General features: G+C 38.7%; 1 protein-coding gene across 8 annotated transcripts in view; it reads left to right on the top strand.

Annotated features, from left to right (window-relative positions):
• The window catches only part of lnx1 (ligand of numb-protein X 1), a 51,375-nt gene extending 32,920 nt beyond the window's left edge, over positions 1 to 18,455 (top strand). For 4 of the 8 annotated variants that reach the window (XM_077220566.1, XM_077220565.1, XM_077220570.1 and 1 more), the window contains 9 exons: positions 410 to 657; positions 1,873 to 2,028; positions 4,696 to 4,904; positions 5,960 to 6,349; positions 9,793 to 9,927; positions 13,384 to 13,561; positions 14,835 to 15,093; positions 16,753 to 16,911; positions 17,077 to 18,455. In XM_077220566.1, coding sequence (XP_077076681.1) covers positions 410 to 657; positions 1,873 to 2,028; positions 4,696 to 4,904; positions 5,960 to 6,349; positions 9,793 to 9,927; positions 13,384 to 13,561; positions 14,835 to 15,093; positions 16,753 to 16,911; positions 17,077 to 17,212 — 1,870 coding nt within the window. In that variant the 3' untranslated portion in view covers positions 17,213 to 18,455. Of the gene's footprint in view, positions 1 to 409; positions 664 to 1,872; positions 2,029 to 4,695; positions 4,905 to 5,959; positions 6,350 to 9,792; positions 9,928 to 13,383; positions 13,562 to 14,834; positions 15,094 to 16,752; positions 16,912 to 17,076 lie in introns of all 8 variants that reach the window. The other 4 variants (XM_077220564.1, XM_077220563.1, XM_077220569.1 and 1 more) reach the window with 1 other exon arrangement.
• Positions 18,456 to 18,704: the final 249 nt, after the last annotated feature.

The raw sequence follows: 18,704 nt of genomic DNA, 5'->3' as shown, positions 1-18,704 counted from the left end.
CTATTTCTGAATGTGCTCATATGTAATCTACACCAGCGTCTGCCTGTGTATTAGTACAGTAAGAGATAGCTTTTGCACATGATTAGTTTTGTAAGGAATCTCATTTCATAGGGTAAGGAGTTTTATATTCTAGTTTTTATGTTTGTTTCCCATGCTTCCTGGGGCAAAACGTATTTGTTTGTTGATCTCCCCTGCGACAGTAGCGTAAACACATCAACGACACAACTGTACACACACAAAGATCAAGTACAAGTCCAAATGTACCCTCTTGCAAAAATGTGATAATTATGTCTCCTCTACGTGACTTTGCTTTACTACTTGGCACATAGATGATGACCCATTCATTGGATGATAATGTATCTTGCTGACCTGGTTGTCGGTGTGTGTGTGTGTGTGTTTGTTCTCACAGGTGTAAAGGAGCGTCACACTATGGCCTCTCCGCAGAGAGAAAGCGGCGCTCTCAGGAGGGAGACTGCACAGACAGCACCTCAGAACTCACTGTGGCGGCACTGCCCGGGGAGGGATGCCCCTCCTCTGCTATCGCCCTCCTGTCAGACGAGCCTGGCCTGGTTAACCCCGCCTATGAGCCCAGTGTAGAAGATAACAGCCAATCCGGGAGCACCACCAGCCTGGCAGCACGCAGCGGTTCCAGGAAGAGTGAGTGTGAGTGCACACAATTGTGCTTGTGTGTATTTGTCAAAATTAATATGTATATTATTATTTTTTTATTTTAAAAAAAGTACATTAAAGGACGTCCCCCACAATATAAATATTTATATTTCTCCCTCATACTTACTGAAACAGCTAATCTGACAAATGTCAATTGTTCAAAGTTGCCTTATGTGCCATTTATGTAGTTTTATGAAAAAAAATTATTCAAAGCGGATGTCTGAAAAGGCTCAGCTGAGACATGCAATTGATATTTAGGTTAAAGAAACAAAGAGGAGGAGATAGAGAACGTTCAAATATGCCTTATGAATACTTTATGAGGCCTGTTCCTGACCTCCACAAAGTAGTTCAGATATGTTTCATTGTCTGACGTCCCCTCGAAATGTGAAGCCTTTAGAATGGGGAAAATAAATGCTGCTGCACCAGCATTTCTGGCTTTGGGACTGGAAACAGTGTGACACTGCAGCTGAACAAGCTGTCTGCCTCCAATTTTGTCAATGCCACTGTCAGAACTCTGTCCATCAAGACTGAAAGAGTTGAGGAATGAGACAGAAAAACATGTATTGCAGGGGTTTTCGACCTTTACAGACCCATCAACATCTGACCCAGACTGTCAGCCCTACCACATTTAATCAATCCACACTTATAAAAACTATTTAATAGGAACATTAACTAACTATATTTTATTATCCCTAACTGATTATTAGTTTGTCGTAAATTCTCTACAGTTTTATATATCTTTTCCACCGATCACCTGGTGGGTCTCTCAGCATCCTGGGTGTATTAAAAATGTTAAACAGGGCATATGTAACATAATATAGTTATATTTTTGTTATAATGTGAAACTTTTGTCTGTGATCTATAGATTAAGTTAGATAAACAGACATAAAAAGTGTCCTGCACTGTTCTGTGCTGATTCAGGTCTGACCAGAAGAAGTTATAACCTTACTGCAGTGTCCACAATACAGCACCAGCAGGTGCTGCTTACTTCAGATGTTCATTGGCCTGCAGGTGCAATGTATTTTGGTGCTAAAAAAAGAGAAAATTTGATTGGCTACTGTGTGCCGACTCATTTGTGATTGGCTGTAAGTGGACAGAAGGATGTGTGTGAGGGACATGTCCAGGCATGTTTAGGCACAGAAGTTTCTCTCTCCTTCTTTCTCACTCAGTTCCTTCACATATCTCTCTCTCGTTCATTCACAGATCGCAACTTTGACAGAACATCGGTGCGTAGTCGATCTTTTCGCCGCCTGAATCGCGCCTTTAGTGTCCTGAGGAGAACCAAGAGCGGGACAGCAGTAGCCAACGACACCTCAGAGGAGCGTGACAACCTCAGAAATGCCAACATACCACCAGAGGGTAAGTGTATGTGTTTTACAAGTACTGTATTTGGGCATTTGTCAGCTGGTCAGGCCAGGAATCCAGCTGGTTGACCAGCTAAACACCAGCCTGACCTGGCAATGAGACCAGCTAGACCAGAAGAAGACCAGCTGGGAGACTAGTTAGACCAAATTAAACCAGTTAAAACCAACAAACCAAGTGGAGAGCAGGCAGATATGAGAGAAAGCAAGAGAGAAAGTGTGTGTGTGTGTGTGTGTGTGTGTGTGTGTGTGTGTGTGTGTGTGTGTGTGTGTGTGTGTGTGTGTGTTTGTGTGTGTGTGTGTGTGTGTGTGTGTGTAATGGAGAAAGAATGGACGGATAAAGATAAGGAGAGATAAATCAAAGATTGTTACCGAAGCTGTAGTTTACAGTCTGTTCAGGCACAGGTTCAGTATGAATCTAATCTTTCACCCAGAACAAATGCAAACACTTAAACACATTTACAGTATGAATATATATTGGCATAGCTAGCTCTATGGCTGCATATGGTTCCTTCAATCATTGAGATTTCATCAATATTTTAGTTAAATTTGATCTCTTCAAGTTGCAATTTTTTTGCATTATAAAATTAGCAAATGTAAGCAAGTTTATAAATATGAAAAATGTTTGGTTATAACTGTGTAACTGTGCTGTTATGAAGCATTATAGCATATCAAAAAAGCTGTTTGTATCATAATCGTTATTTTACTGAACCTGTGCCTGAACAGACTGTAAACTACAGCTTCGGTAACAATCTTTGATTTATCTCTCCTTATCTTTATCCGCCCCCTCTTTCTCCATTACACACATACACACACACACACACACACACACACACACACACACACACTTTCTCTGTTGCTTTAAACACAAAAGAAGATATTTTGAAGAATGTCAGTAACCAAACAGTTGATGGGCCCCATTGACTTCTATAGTAGCCTACCCATATTCTTCAAAATATCCTCTTTTGTGTTCATCAGAAGAAAGAAATTCATAAAGGTTTGGAACAACTTGAGGGTGAGTAAATGATGACAGAATTTTCATTTTTGGGTGAACCTGAAATGGCAAAGAAATGGTCATCTACAAAACACAAAATCAAACATGTTCTCATCCTCTGGAAATGAAGTTTCTCATCAATAGTGTTCAATAGCATGATAAAACAATATCAATGGATAATAAAGGGTGTGTGTCAGAAGGTGACAGTCTGGATTGGGTCCGCTCAGCACCGCAGTAGCATATGGTCCTTTAATAATACAGATGGAGCCTGAGGAGACTTATCAAAGAACAACAGAGAGGAAATGAAGCAGTGTGTCGGGACAGAGGGACTGGACAGATGAACGCTGAGTGAGAGGGTTGCTTTCTGAATGCAAACAAAAGTGAACGAGACTGCTTGAAAGATTGGAAATGAGTTAGGAAAATACTGATGAGTGAGTGTGTGTGTGTGTGTGTGTGTGTTCGTTCGTTATGTAACACACTGGTTGCAGTAGTAATGAGCTTCACTTTCTCTCTCCCTGCAAGCAATCAGAGGAGATGAGAGGAAAATATTGACTTTGAAAGAGAGAAACTGCAGATTGTGGAGAACAGGCAGATTTGAGACAGTGTGTGTAATGGAGAAAGAAGGGATGGATAAAGATGGGGAGAGACAAATCACAGAGATTGTTACTAAATCCAGCTGTAGTTTAAAGTCATTTCAGTTACAGGTGTAGTACAAATCTCTCACCTAGAACAAATACAAACGAATGAGAATTTTCTAAATAAACGTACAGTATGTTTTCATAATTGTCTGACTAACTCTAGCTCTATGGCAGCAATATATATATATATATATATATATATATATATATATATATATATATATATATATATATATATATGACTTTAGTGTCACATCCTTCAGAAATCATTCTAATATGTTGATTCAAGAAACATTTCTTATTATTGTCAATGTTAAACAGTTGTGCTCCTTGTGGAACTGTTACTGCTTTTTTCAGGATTAGTTGATAAATAGAATGTTCAAAAGAACAACATTTATTTGAATCCTTTGCTATCACTTTTAAACAATTTTATGCATGCTAGCTGAATTAAAGTATTAATATTTTTAATTTCTGAAAAAAAATCTACTAAGACTTTATTTTGATGCTCCCGGTAGATATTTTACTGACCATAAGTAACTTTGCAACTATGCCAACTTATTCTACTAACACCTCATCCTAACCTATAACAGTCTACTACTACTGGGTTTGTCTATATTTGACCCAAACATGGGTTGAAACAACAATGCATTTTAAGAGTGTAGTTTATCTGAATTATGCACATTAGTGGGTAAAATGATAGAAACAAAAGTTAACTTCATCACTTTAATCTTGAAAGTGAATTTATCTTGAATATAAATCTTACATTCAGAATACAAATAATATAAAGTCTTGCCCCCCCCCTTCCTTCCTCTGATGGACCACTGTAATGCTTTTTAAGGCTTGAAGTCATGTTTGGCCTTGCTTTGGGCTGGACAGATGCCCTGTTTGTGTAGCACAGAAAGCAATGATCGTGTGGGAGTTCACTGATTACAGATACTCATTTCTCTCTCTCTCTCTCTCTCTCTCTCTCTCTCTCTCTCTCTCTCTCTCTCTCTCTCTCTCTCTCTCTCTCTCTCTTCTCTTTCTCTCTCAGTATTTGCATTACCTCAGCTGCATCATCTAATCCCTGATGGTGAGCTCACCAGTATTAAGATCACCAGGGTAGATCCTTGTGAACCTCTGGCTATCAGCATTGTCGGGGGCAATGAGACGCCTCTGGTGCGCATTCTCATTCAGGATATCTACCGAGAGGGGGTCATCGCTCGGGATGGAAGACTGCTACCTGGGGATATGATCCTCAAGGTGCGTATGTGTGCTAGATCTAATGTTACGTCATTGTACAGTAGGAGTGAATGGTCCTGGTTTTGATAGCACATGTCGTCATGGGCTTCGCCATCTGTTGTTCAGAAGGGAAGAGTGTGAGGATTCTGCATGTAGCCAGACAGAATCCGATTTTTTTTTAATCCATTTTGTTTTCATTTTTAATTGAATTGTTTAATTTAATTTAAGTGTGTTAAGTAAAATAAGCAGGGTTGTAGTGATTAGACTAAAATTTAATTTAACTAAAGTATATAATTATTTAGATTTTAAGGTCTATATCAGGAAAATGGCAGATATTCTATACTATTATGTCTAAATAAATAAATAAACAGCTAACAATTAAAATTAATCCTTTTAAACACAACAAGTGAATTTCACATACAATTATTAGTTAAAATATTAGCTTTAAGTGAAAGTTAGATACCGGCAAAGGTGTAAATGTAAAAGGTCTATATGTTTTTTTTTGTTTTTTTTATTGAAATAAAAAAATAGAAGAAAATGAGCATGGGTACAATTAAAAGTCCAGTATCGACTAAAAAGGTCTAAATATCGACATAACTGATATGGTACCAATACATTGTGCATCCCTAAAAATTTGTAAACTACAGCTTACTGGCAGGTGAAAGCAGAATCAGATTTCTCAAAATTTCAAAATCCAAAAATGTAACAAATAAACACAAATTTTGAGCATAGTTATCCCTTTCTAAACCTTCGAATTGCAGAAAGCCAGAAAGTATTTACTGCTATAATAATTAGTGCACACTCAAAAACGTTGAGCTCTGGTGCTCGTTACAACATTAGTTCCAATTCGGCTTGCAACATTTCCAGATCCCTTTCACCATCCCCCATTGCCATCATCTCGTGTCTTCTCTCAACTTCTATATTTACATTTGCCATACGCTTTCATCCAAAGCGATTTAGCAATTCCTTGCTAAATTCCTCCACTGTTTGAGCTACGAAAACGTGATACAAAAAAAGACAAAGAAAAACAAATCAACAGTTCTCTTGATTTCTCTCTCATGCTGTCTTCCCTTCAGGTGAATGGTATAGACATCAGTAACGTGCCTCACTGTTATGCTGTGGCGGCTCTGAAGCAGCCCTGCACACTGCTGCGGTTGACCGTACTGCGTGAGCAGCGCCACCGTTACCGATCCCACCACCACTCCCCCACGGAGGGCTTCCCCACACACACCCCCACCATCCGGGATGACAGCCTGCATGTGGTCCTTGTTAAGAGGGCTCCAGATGAACAGCTGGGCATCAAGCTGGTGCGCAGGCCTGACGAACATGGCGTCTTCATCTTCCACCTGCTGGAGGGGGGGCTGGCCGCCCGTGACGCGAGGCTGAGGGTCGACGACCGTGTCCTGGCCATCAATGGCCACGACCTGCGTTACGCCGCTCCCGAGCACGCTGCGCTGCTTATTCAGGTGAGCAGCATTATGGGAGAGGTCAAAAGTAATGTGGTGAGTATTAAGGCCTGTGTATACCAACAGACAAAACGATGACAAACGGCACAAATCAATAGTGAATATGCATCAGAACTATTCAAAATCAATGCAATTCAAAGTCAATCTCTAATACGAGTGTGCAAACCGATGAAAACGAAATGCAGGCTGTTAATGATAAAAAAGCAAAATACAGCCCATCTGACAATACAGATTTCATTTGCTTTAGCAAAATACAGCCTGTCTGACAATAGCAACTTTCATGGAATAAACCTAAAATTGCAGTGAAATTTCATCACCACAATGCAGGTAAAACACCTTTAAATGACCTTTAAACAGAGGTGCCGGCGGTAATGTAGTGAAAGAATCAGTCTTTCTTCATCCACACAGATCGTGAGAAGCTCTTTAGTTTTGTTTCTTTCGGCGATTTCAATTTCACCTACATTTGTTTCCACGACATAAATAATCATGGTTTTTGACTTCTACATTACAAGCTTACAACTAAACGAATGAAGTAATTGCATCAGCTCAAACTCATTGACAAGCAGACTTTTTGTCAAGATGTCCTAACCGCAAACCATTAATTTTTTGGCTGTGTTTACACATAGCATTAATTTGAAACTTCTCCAGCAATGTTATGAATTAAAGTCATCAAATTTCCAGAGCTTATCTTTTAATCAAAATAATCAAAATAATAATAGAAGTAGTAACCCACTTCAGTGCTTGGAGAAAAAAGAACAAAAAGACCAAACCCTAATCTTAAAAAAAAAAAAGGTTTCATGCTTGGTGTAAATAGCCCTTAAATTAATTTTTTCTGCAATGCTTCACTTTTGAATTGTTGACATTCATAAAGCCTAATATAAGTCATGCTAAATAATTTAAGCAGTTTTATTGCTAGGCCTTTTCAGCATTTCAAAGAATAAATGTTTACAAAGCCTTCTAATCCTAACCTGTGGGGTCTAATTCAGTAAATCATTCATAACACTAGACCAAGTCTGAGTCCCAAAAACCAATTGTGATGGTTCCAAATAAAATTGGATGTCCCTTGAGCAGTATTGCAAAATATATAGAGCTTACACCTCCAACCACCGAGATGATAAACTGCCACAAACCTTATGTGTCATAACGATATAAAGGTGTGTAAAGGCGGGCATACACTGTGCGATTTTCTTCTGATTTTGAGCCGAATTCTGACTCGTGCGACTCTTTTTCTGGTCGGGACAATTTTCAGCTTTGTCGTGCGTCGTTTGTCGTGCAGTGTACAGGGAGAAACGAGAGGCGATTAACCTCTCCCGACCGGCAATCGGATGGTCAAATGAATTTCTGGCATGTCAGAAAGTTTGGTCGCTCCTCGTGACTATATCACTCAGTTGACGTAAAGCTACGAACTGTTTAACCTAAACTCAAGTGTTTTTTCCCTCACTGCACCTGCGCGAAAACAGAAGTTTAACCATTTCATCTGAAGCAAGAAAGAAAACGAAAAGAGGGAGATGTTTAAGTTCTGTAGCTCAAACAAATTACTGTTGCTTACCTCCAATTCGTTTTGGAAAATGGACTAACCATATATTACCCACGTCTTCCAAGCCACCTGCAATGTAGGCCTATCTACACCGTGCCTCTTAATTCATTTGTTAAACTATGTTTTTGAAATAGAGCTGTTTTTAATTTTCATAGATGACTAATTATTGCAGTGTTTCGGACATATTAATGACTGTTAATAATTTTTATTATATGCCTATAATTCATTGTAATCGACCTAAATGTTTTAGACAATTTTCAATGAGTAAGCTTCTACGTAATCTTTTATTATCCTCACAGCGCGTTGGTTATGCGGTGATGCTCTATGAAATTATTGCGTGGCAAATTAATTATAATAGCCTATCAATTTAATAATAAAAGTAGCCTAGGCCTTCCCTAATAATAATTTAATACATAAATTGGAAATGCTAAATCATCTTGATATTGATAGCTGATGCTTGTTTTGACAATATCTCTAGATACACAATATCGTCTATTGGCGCAACCCGGCACAGGGGTTTATTGTGCATATTTCACACAGTTTAGTGTGAGCAGTCAAGTCGCAGCTCGACGTTCGGACCGTATACTGTGAGCACATAAATCCTGAGCTTTGGCTTTACATCGCATGCAATCTACTCGTTCAGTGTAAGTAGGTAACCTTGCTGAAATCGCACAGTGTATGCCCACCTTAAGAGAGTATAGCGAGTGTGTGATCTGATATATATTTCAGTGTGGTGGTGGGTCTTTCTGAATGTTGATATTCAGCTCGTTGCTTCCTGTCTGGTTCAGATTGGTCTCGAAGGAACCAAGATGGCCGCTCACAGCAGGAGTTTCTGACATAGATTAACTGCTGGCAGGAAACTGATTAAATTAGTCCAATTAGTGCGATAACAAGCTAGGCCCACTCATTTAAGAAGCAGCGACATAGCACTAAACTCCCAAGAACTCCATGGGCCCTCAATGCGAGTGTGTGCACTCGAGAACAACATCAGCTACAAGGTTGTCAACAGAAAAGGGTTAATGGAGAAGAGAGCTGTGATACACTCAGATGGAACGAGAGGAATGGATGAAGAGGAAGAGATAAATAAATCAGTGAGGGAAAAACTAGAGCCCTGTGCCCTCCTTCAGCTCACACATACACACAGACTGCAGCGTGGATCCCAAATCTCCATATATATTAGTTTTTCTTTAATAAGTACACACTTCTGAGATATAATCACACATGCACACTGAGCTGGAGCTGTAGGGCAACGGTAGTCACAACATCTGGTAATTGTGCTTCCTAGACGTCCGGAGAGTAATGAGACATTACGCACACACTCTCCTTAGGTATGAACGGACTATTTTAAATTTCACATTCAGTTTTTGAACTGCTCGTTCCTCAGGAAACTTCCTGTCCTCTGTTTGCTCTCCTGTAGAGTTCGAAAGGTTTCTGCGGTAGACGGCAAATGTTAGGCCAACACTGTTACGCCAATGTTCAAGGCCCCATGAAATTTAGTGGCTTTTAGCCCATGTTTGTTATCTTTGAGAACATCTTAGAAGGGATCTCCTTCATACAATATAAAGGGAGCTAAAAAATTTAATCTAATAATTTATACAGTGAAAACTAAATACGTAAAATATTAGGAAAATATTTTATTTTATTTTAATTGAATCAATATATACTGTAATAATATATATATATATATATATATATATATATATATATATCAAATAATGATTAATCTCATAATTTATGAAAGCAGAATTTTAATTCCATTTTTCCATTGAATTCCATTGAATTCCATAATTCAAGCTAGTTATCTTGTCCCTAGTTAGCCTATGTTTCAACATTTATACAAGCTCATGTATTAACCTAAAAATCACATAAGGCAGGACACTAACGCCACCTGCTACGTGTTCTACAGGCGAGTGAGGACCGCGTCCACTTCATTGTGTCCCGCCAGACTCACATCCCTACTCCGGACATCCTACAGGAGGCGCCATGGAACATGGAAGGGCCACCGCCCTACTCGCCTGTGGATATTGAGCAGTCTTTACTGGTGGGTTTCATGAGCATAGCCGCACACACTATTTATTTCCAGTCCCTCTGCACCACTTTACTAAACATTCTCTTATTGAGGAAAAAGATCTGAAAGCCTATTGCTTCTACATCAAAGAAACACGCAATCAGCCAGCTCACTCACTCACACACACACACACACACACACACACTCACACACACACACACTCCTCTGAGACAGCCGTCTCCAAACCTATTAACAGAAGAAAACCCAGAAGGAAGAAACACAGCCGTGTCAGGGTGGATTTTAGTGTCTTCTAAACAGGATTTTCTGCTGCTCAATATCCGCACTGACAACTTTCCTTGTTCTAATAAAACTCAAATTCATCGTTAGTCATGTCTCTCCCTTTCTTCCTCTGCTGATAAAAACATTGTAGACCAATCTGTGAGGGTTTGCTGGTTTAACAAATAAAGGTGCGGACTGCGGAGTCATTTACCATTATTCGGCAAATTTATGCGGGTGAAATCAAGCCATTTTAATAGAAATCCACATCAAGTCATTTTAATAGAAATCCACACGATCGAGAAATTTGCGTGGGGGCGAAGATTTCCCTATGCAGATTTCGAAACGGGTTGAAGCTGCTCATGTGGATTCACCATGTTGAACAGCAGAGAGCTGCTTGGCTTGAAAGTAACTTTTGTGTGAGATGTGCTTCATACATCTATATATACACTATTGTCAATAAACAAAGGGCACACAAAAATGTAACTAATGTGACCGCACCTTAATAATGTTCACGGTAAAGAAAAATGCAACAACAAAAAAAGTAGTTTAAAATATTTGCTTAGAAATGTACACTTTGTATTCATGTTGGTTTTAAAAACTAGATTTAAAAATGCTTTTACTGTAAGGAAAGTTTACATTTAATGACTGTAAAAATGTGGCGAAGCCATCAAGTAAAACACAACACTGTTTATGAATTACTAAATCAAACTTTTTACAAATAAAGTCGTTGGTCACACCACATAAAAATGTAATAAAACTGCCAAATTATCTGATATTTTGGAAACACTTTACAATAAGGTTTCATTAGTTAACTACTTAGTTAACATGAACTAAGAATGAACAGTACTTCTACAGCATTTATTAATCTTCGTTAATTTCAACATTTACATTATGGGAATCAAATGTATCTGTTAACATTAGTTAATGCACAATGAACTAACATGAACTATAAAAGAAAATTCTGTCATCATTTACTCACCGTCAAGTTGTTTCAAACCTGTATGAATTTCTTTCTTCTGTTGATAGACCCCATTGACTTCTATAGTATTTATTTTTTTCCCTAGTATGGAAGTCAATGGGGCCCATCAACTGTCTGGTTACCAACATTCTTCAAAATATCTTCCTTTGTGTTAAGCAGAAGAAAGAAATTCATACAAGTAGGGCTGCAACTAACGATTATTTTGATAATCGATTAATCGGACGATTATTTTTTCGATTAATCGATTAATCGGATAGAAATTAAATTAGATTTTTTTTTTTATTATAACTAAATAAAACCGTAAATCAGGGTATTTATGTGTAAAAGTGTACTTTAAAAAGTGCAAAAGCCACACATTGAGTTTTACTAATATCAATATTTGCATTGTTTTTAATGATAATTGCTGATGGCAAGTTGACAAACATGATTATTGTTAAAAAAATGATATCCAACATATTATGTTTTAACACAATTTTTGTTAAAACAAATTTACACAGACATGTTGTTCAGATGTGAATATCTGAACTAAAAACAAACTAAAAACATCTAAAATATATAATTCATTTAATTTTTTTTTAAAATTAATTATATATAAGGAATATAAGGATAAAGAATATTATATATATTATATATATAATATGTAAAATAATATAATATAAGGATAAATTGATTAAATAAATATAGAAAGACTGAAAACAATTGTGTGAATGTAGAGCCGCAGTAGATCGCGTTTGAAAACAATTAAAACTTAGTAGACAAATGCTATAAAAAGAGAACGGAATGGAGGTAACGTTACCCAGCAAGCTAACAGGCTTGAGTAGCCTAAAGGACAGGAGAAATTATGCATTAGTGCACAAGCATTCGCTGAAAACCACTGAGTACAGTGACTAAAAAACAATATTTTACTGCTGCTGTTATTAACTGCCTTTGTATTTAATGCTTCACTTTGTAAACACCGTTTTAATTTAACCTATTTCTGCGGTAGCGCTATTTTAATCCATCACTTACGTTGCGAGCGAACTGATTGCACAACCTGATGCTCGAGACAAAATACAGACATCCCGGAATTCCCGGGAGTCTTCCGCAAATTGATTGCGGCTCCCTGATGCCCGCGAATTAGTTCAAACTCCCGAAATCTAGAGCGCGCAAGCAAGAGCGCGCATGCGAGACAGAAGAGACTGCTCCAAACCGTGTAGCGCGCGCGCTCGGCAGAGCGCCTGAGGGAGAGAGACCTTGCGTGTGTGTGCGTACCAGTAAACGCTCCCCGTGACGTAAGCAGACCAACTAATCGATAATGACATTTGTTGACAACGATTTTCATAATCGATTATAATCGATTTTATCGATTCGTTGTTGCAGCCCTACATACAAGTTTCAAACAACTTGAGGGTGATTAAATGACGACATCATTTTCATTTTTAAGGGAACTATTCTTTTAACTAATATTAACAAAGATTAATAAATACTGCAACAAATGTAGTGCTCATTGTTAGTTCATGCATTAACTAATGTTAATAAATGAAACCTTATTGTAAAGTGTTACCGATATTTTAACAGACTTATTAACCTTGACACACGGTAATGACAATCTGCAGGGTTCTTCTCTATGATGTAATTTCCTGTTGTATGTTTTTTTTTATGAAAAGCATGACAGATGCCCAAACCCCTATAAAACCAGACCAAACCAAACCCTCTCCTTTATCTCTCCACCACTCTTGTTAATTCTCTTTTACACACTAAGAGAGGCTTTTCAGTCCTCCGAATTAGAGAGAGAGAGAGAGAGAGAGAGACACACACACTCTCTCTCTCTCTCTCTTTCTTTCTAGCGATACGCCTGACACACTAACTCCAGATCTGATTTGCTGTAGCCAGAGGCTCAGACTAAATATAAACAGGCCTTTTATTGAACTTTAATAACGCTTTTTATTAAGTTAGAACTTAGCGACTGTGTTTGTTGTTTTTGGAGGGGATCCAAGGCAGAATTTGGCTGCGGTCAGCAATATCACAGCATCCTGCAAGCTCCACATTTATTACAAACACACGCACACAAACACAGGCTTCGGGCAGTCATGTGTTCAGACATTATTCTTATGTGTGGCGTCAGGAAAGCATCAATCCGTGCCCAACAACAGGTCATACATAACCACACGTCATAAACCGAATAATTTGCACTGAAATATGGCACAAAACTTTAGCGAATTAATCTCTCATTTCCCATTTCTCCATTCCAGGATTCGTGCCAAAAGCCTGCGTGTTACGAGAAGACGGTGACTCTGTTGAAGGAGCCGCATGATTCTCTCGGGATGACGGTTGCCGGTGGGATGAGCAGCAGGGGGTGGGATCTGCCCGTCTACGTCACCAACGTCGACCCCAATGGAGTGGTGGGACAGGAGGGCTCGATCTGCAAAGGTACACCCTCACAAAGTGCTTAACCTATTCAGGAACATCTGACAAAGCCACACACCTGTTTCCAAGGTGCCCCTCTGATCTTTCCTCCGTTTGAATCCAAGTACACACACAAACAATCACACACCTGCTACTGCATATGCATGACTGTCATCTGCTCTGCAAATATATGCATATGAGACTAAAAAATGACACACTCCCACACATACACCTGCCATACTGTCGCTCTATCAGCTCCCCACTGAGCCTATGGAAGTTTCTTAAGGTTTATTTCTGTCACATGTGACATGAACGTAGGTGTGTGAAGGTGTGATCATGCACAGGCTGGTGTATGGAGGCCTCTGTATGCGTGTGTGTTTAGAGCATAACACACACACACACACACACACACACACACACACACGCACACACACACACACAAAGTGTTTAGACTTTTTTTTTGCTGCATAAAGGTACGGTAAACCCAGAGTTTGAATTATACAAAGCTTCTGTGGGAGGGTCCAATATTTGGAAGAAAATGGGTTTTAGAGTTTTACAGCTTTACAGTAAAATATTGCTAGATTACTAGTTATCCTTCTCATTCTCATTCAAAATGTGTAAAGTAATAACAGTTGTCTTATCGAGCTGATTTTTAATAAAGGTAGAATACAGCACTTCAGCCATTTCAAGCTTTGCAAAGTATTGCATATTTTCCTTTAGTGTTATAGTTTGACAATTATATTGTAAAAAATAAATATCAATTTTAAAATTAAATGTTTTTTTAATTGAAAAATCGTATCAATACAATACACTAACGCTAATATTAAAATTGATAGTTTTATTCTGCAAGAATGCATTAAATTAATCGAATTGACAGTAAAGACATTTATAATTTTACAAAAGATTTCAAATTCTGTTCTTTTGAATTTTCTGTTCATCAAAGAATCCTGGAAAACAAGTATCAGTGTCCACAGAGAGAATGTTTGTACTGTGCCTCTCTCATCTCACCCTCAAAGGTGAATGTCTGATCCCATCCTGCTTTCCCCTTTTCCATCTTAATCTCATATTTATATAATTAATATCAATAAAGACAGAATGAAATCATATGTGATCATATGATTCTCTGATCATATTGTGCACGATTCTTGAACGCACATTACTCTATTAAAAATGTGCGGAAAATTTGGCAATAAATCATTTCTACTCAAAAGTACATCCAACAACACAACTCTGCTGTGCAATAATCAATCTGTTGGAGTGTGTTGATTTCTTTATTAATGTCTATCCCGTCTCCTAGGTGACATTCTTCTAAACGTGAATGGGGTTGACCTGACGGGTGTGACTCGGAGCGAGGCTGTGGCTAACCTGAAGAACACCTCGTCCCCGGTGGTCCTGCGGGTACTAGAAATGAGACCCCCTAATGACAGCTCCCCAGACTGCATGCCGCCCCTGCATTCCCCCTGCGCTCTCTCGCCCTCTTCACCCGGAGACATCAAACTACCCCCGCCTAATGATGACTACGCCCCCCTCTGGGTGTCCTGGCTCCAGCTGCCCAGGTACAATCAAAAGAATAGACGTAAAGAAACAGGCTTAAATTCATTTGAAGTATTTTTAGCTTGTTTTATTCACATCAAAGTAAATATGTCAAATGCAACCCCCACATTCTTCCCTTCTCTTAGCTTTTTATTTTGCCCATATTTAATGAATCTTTAGAAATTAAAAAGAGTCACTTGCCATGTTAGAGTGTGAACGTTCTTAACAACTTCTAGAATTATTTCATTTGCATAATTGCAAAGTTGTGTGTAGAAGAGAGAAAAAAGAGAGCGACATGAGAACAGAGCAGGGTTGAGGAAATCCCTTCTAACCCTCTCTGCTGTAACAGCTTTAGACGCTTGAAAGTGTGACGGCTTTAAATAGACCTTTCTCTCCCATTCCCTGAACTTTTCCTTGTAATTATGCATCTTTCTTTCTTTTGCTCTTGTCTGCTCTCCATTTCTACATCATCTCATTTCACAGAAGTCCACTCTAAATGTGAGCTTTGAACTTTCATGATGTTAGCTGTCAGGCATGGTCGATATCTAGCCTTCGATATTGTAAATATCCACAACAGTAGCATTTTTCCAAGGACCGCCAGTTTTGGAATACCAATCGAGACTTTCAGTGTTGCTTGCCATTTGAAACTCACTTATTTCCCCAAGATAAGCTCCATCTGAACCTTTTATTTATTGTAAATGTTCTTTTCACCGCAACATAATGGCTCCTGAAATGCACCCCTAACCCTAACCCTTAAATGGATAGTGTCTCCTTCCCTGTCCTGTCTAATTTATACAACTTGAAATGTTTAAAATGCATAAATACTAGGGGTGTAACGATACCCTCATGTCATGATTCGATACATATCACAATACTGAACTCACAATACAATATTATTGCGATACACCAAGATATATGGTAAAAGGTTAACAAAAAATGAACTGTTAATTCAAATGCTAAATTTGGTATTACATTGGGGGTGGAAATGAATAGGCTTGGACTTGGTGCTGGTAAACCAATGCACAGGACAATCGTGACACCAGAATAAAAATATTCATGATTCTGAAGTTGAAAACAGAATTATTTTATCTGAATATGCTTGCACTCTGTCTAAAATAATGTAGGCCACACAAATATTCCCCCATTGCATTATTAATTGCATTATTATACATTATATATAGTAGTTTAATGTAGTACTGACACTGAAACTCTGTAAAGATGGAATCTTTTTCTCACAGTAATTTTCATTTTAGGTGAACTATACACAATACTGATTGTCAATATACATGAGAGATATTGTTGCATTTTTGTATTGCGATATATTTTTGATATTGACAATATATTGTTACACCCCTAATTAATACTGTATATGCATGCAGAGATTAACATTAACCAAGATTATGAAATGCTGTAAAAGTATTGTTCATAATGCCTAATGCTTTAGCTTATGTTAACAAATTAAACCTTATAGTTAAGTGTTACCAGAAATTCTATCAGTTTTTACTCACTCATGTAGAACAGACAACACCAGTCAGTTACCATTTAAAAAGAGATGCATTGAAAGTGAATCATTTCCTGTCTGGGTGAACTATCCCTTTAAGTGTTCTTGCATTATATATTTTGTCCTTTGTATAATTGCTGAATGACAATAAAATTAACCTTGAATTTCCTGTCCATTCCAGGCATCTATACTGCTGTAAAGACATTGTGCTCCGCAGGAGCACGTCTGGCAGTCTGGGTTTTAGTATTGTGGGTGGACAAGAAGAACTCAACTGTAACCAGTCCTTCTTCATACGCTCTATCGTAGAGGGCACACCGGCATACAACGATGGAAGGATACGGTACGGTCACCTGGAATATGTACTGTCTGCTTTTGACGGAAACCATGCTTTATGTAGAAAAACTATTATGCCCAGTACAATTTATTAAATGCTTTTTTTTTTTACTTTACCCTAATTCTTGTCATGAATCCAACATTCTGAAACTCTTTGTTTTTTTCTAATTAGCTGTGGGGACATCCTGCTGGAAGTGAACGCCAAGAGTACCTGGGGAATGACACACACGGCTCTAGTCCGCCTACTCAAGGAGCTGAGGGGCCGGATCACACTCACGATTGTTTCTTGGCCTGGCAGCCTGCTATAGGACTACTCTGCATGGGGGAGGGGCTTATTACACTGACCCCACACTAGGGGGTGGAGCTTACACTACAGACCTTATAATGACAACAAAAACGGTGGATTTTAGAATCCGAGACTTCCTTAAAAGGTGTGGCTTATGACACGGACTGCCCCTCCAGGAGCAGGAAATGACACATGGGCTTCATCCAGGTAGTAGGAGCTAAGACTCTAAACCTGAAGGCGGAGCCTACAACATAACTCCACCCACTAAGAAGCACGTTCGTCACACTCCAACACCAGGAGGCACTTTCACAATTGCCCTTTTGTCGATCGGCAAGGCATAAATATGACATTTGTGCATGAGAGGAGCATCATGTTGGTTATAGATAGAAGGCGGAGCTCTTAATCAGAACTAAAGGACATGGGAGGGTCTAAAAACAAATTCAGGAGTCAATGAGGAGCACGGAGGAGTCGGAAACAAATGTATAAACATTTTTGGCACTGTGCTCTATGTAGTCAGATTGTATCACTCTAATGTTGTTCGTAGAGGACGTTCAAGATGCTGCACACGAGATGGGTTTCCTTCAGATGCGAGGTGAAAGGGATACTGGGATAAGTAGGGTTTGGGGGGAGGGCACACATTGCCAATTCCATTCGTTTTACATGTTAGAAAATGCATCGAAGTGGACGCACATTCTTTACTATAAACGTCGATGTCTTAAAAGATGATAACGAAACAGATTCAAGCACTTGTACAATGACTAAATATTACTTTAGTTTAATATTTACTTTAGTTTATTTCTCTCTCTGTTTCTACGGCTTTCGGATATCGGCTTCATTTCGTTCGTTCTGACAGTGGTTCGTTCTCTCCATCCGCCGGCATGGAGACACATTTGCCAAGTAGTTCTATCTATGTTGGTACGTTTCAGATGCTGTTGCATATGAACATAAACTATAGTGAGTAAAAAAAAAAGAATAGCAACTGAAAAAAGAAGAGCAATGTTAATAGTCTATTTTAAAAATGGATGATAACTTATAATGCTTATAATGACAATGTGAGATTTAGGCGGCCTTGCTGACTTTTTTGTTTACTTTGGAGGAGAAAGGACAGGAGAGAGTGGTGTGTGAAAGGCTCACTGTGTGAGTGTGTGTACGTGTCATTGTGGGGTAAGGTGTGTGTGCTCTGGCATCTCATGCTTCGGCTTGTGCAGTAAATTGTATCTGTTGGTACCTTTGGTTCAATGATCAATAAAGTCATTCTACAAGGAGACTTGTGTTACTTGAAGAATTCTTAGTGTGCACTCTATGTATATGTGTGTGTGTGTGTGTGTGTGTGTGTGTGTGTGTGTGTGTGTGTGTGTGTGTGTGTGTGTGTGTGTGTGTGTGTGTGTTCCTGGTAAACCCCACGTCGTGGGGGTTTTATGTTATTTGTCAGTGACATTTTTTGGTCCCCATGAGCAAAAGAGCTTTTTTTTGAAATTGTAAAAATGCAGAAAGTTTTCTATGAAGGTTGTGTT

Source organism: Siphateles boraxobius, unplaced genomic scaffold (assembly GCF_051911475.1).
Source record: "Siphateles boraxobius isolate OS27281-9 unplaced genomic scaffold, OSU_SipBor_1 8, whole genome shotgun sequence".
NCBI lineage: Eukaryota > Metazoa > Chordata > Actinopteri > Cypriniformes > Leuciscidae > Siphateles > Siphateles boraxobius.
This window is presented reverse-complemented; position numbering and strand designations above follow the sequence as displayed.